At 39.9% G+C, this 376-nt stretch overlaps 1 protein-coding gene across 1 annotated transcript in view; it reads left to right on the top strand.

Moving 5' to 3' along the window:
- The window catches only part of LOC119582218 (lactosylceramide 4-alpha-galactosyltransferase-like), an 11,521-nt gene that overhangs the window by 882 nt on the left and 10,263 nt on the right, over window positions 1-376 (top strand). Inside the window, exon 2 of the mRNA XM_037930449.1 lies at window positions 234-288. Coding sequence (XP_037786377.1) covers window positions 234-288 — 55 coding nt within the window. The remainder of the gene's footprint in view (window positions 1-233; window positions 289-376) is intronic.

Raw genomic sequence — 376 nt, 5'->3', positions numbered from 1 at the left:
CAACACCAAAAATGTATGTGTGTAGTTGCACATTCGCCGTTAATGTTCAAGATTGTCCCTATGACCCTATGCATAATTATAAATATAAATATGAAAGGCAGACACATTTTATTTTCCGTCCCTTCCTTTTCGCTCCAACAGCCTAAAAAAGGGGGATAATGGTCCTAATACGTTTAGCTCTTTCGTTCAGCGGTTTTTTGAATTTAAGGAACCTACGCTACCTGTTTCCCCAGAACGCTCAGCCCCCTCAATGTGGCAATGTTACACTACCGAATTTTACCCACTACCGTATGCGTGGATGAACATAGGAAAATTTTAGAACCCGGAAAATGGGACAATTGTTAAAGAAGTTGTCTCTTTAGTTATGTTTTGGGAC

The sequence above is a fragment of the Penaeus monodon genome, chromosome 15 (assembly GCF_015228065.2).
Source record: "Penaeus monodon isolate SGIC_2016 chromosome 15, NSTDA_Pmon_1, whole genome shotgun sequence".
Lineage (NCBI taxonomy): Eukaryota > Metazoa > Arthropoda > Malacostraca > Decapoda > Penaeidae > Penaeus > Penaeus monodon.
Note: the sequence above shows the minus strand (reverse complement) of the source record. Positions and strands in the feature narration are given on the sequence as shown.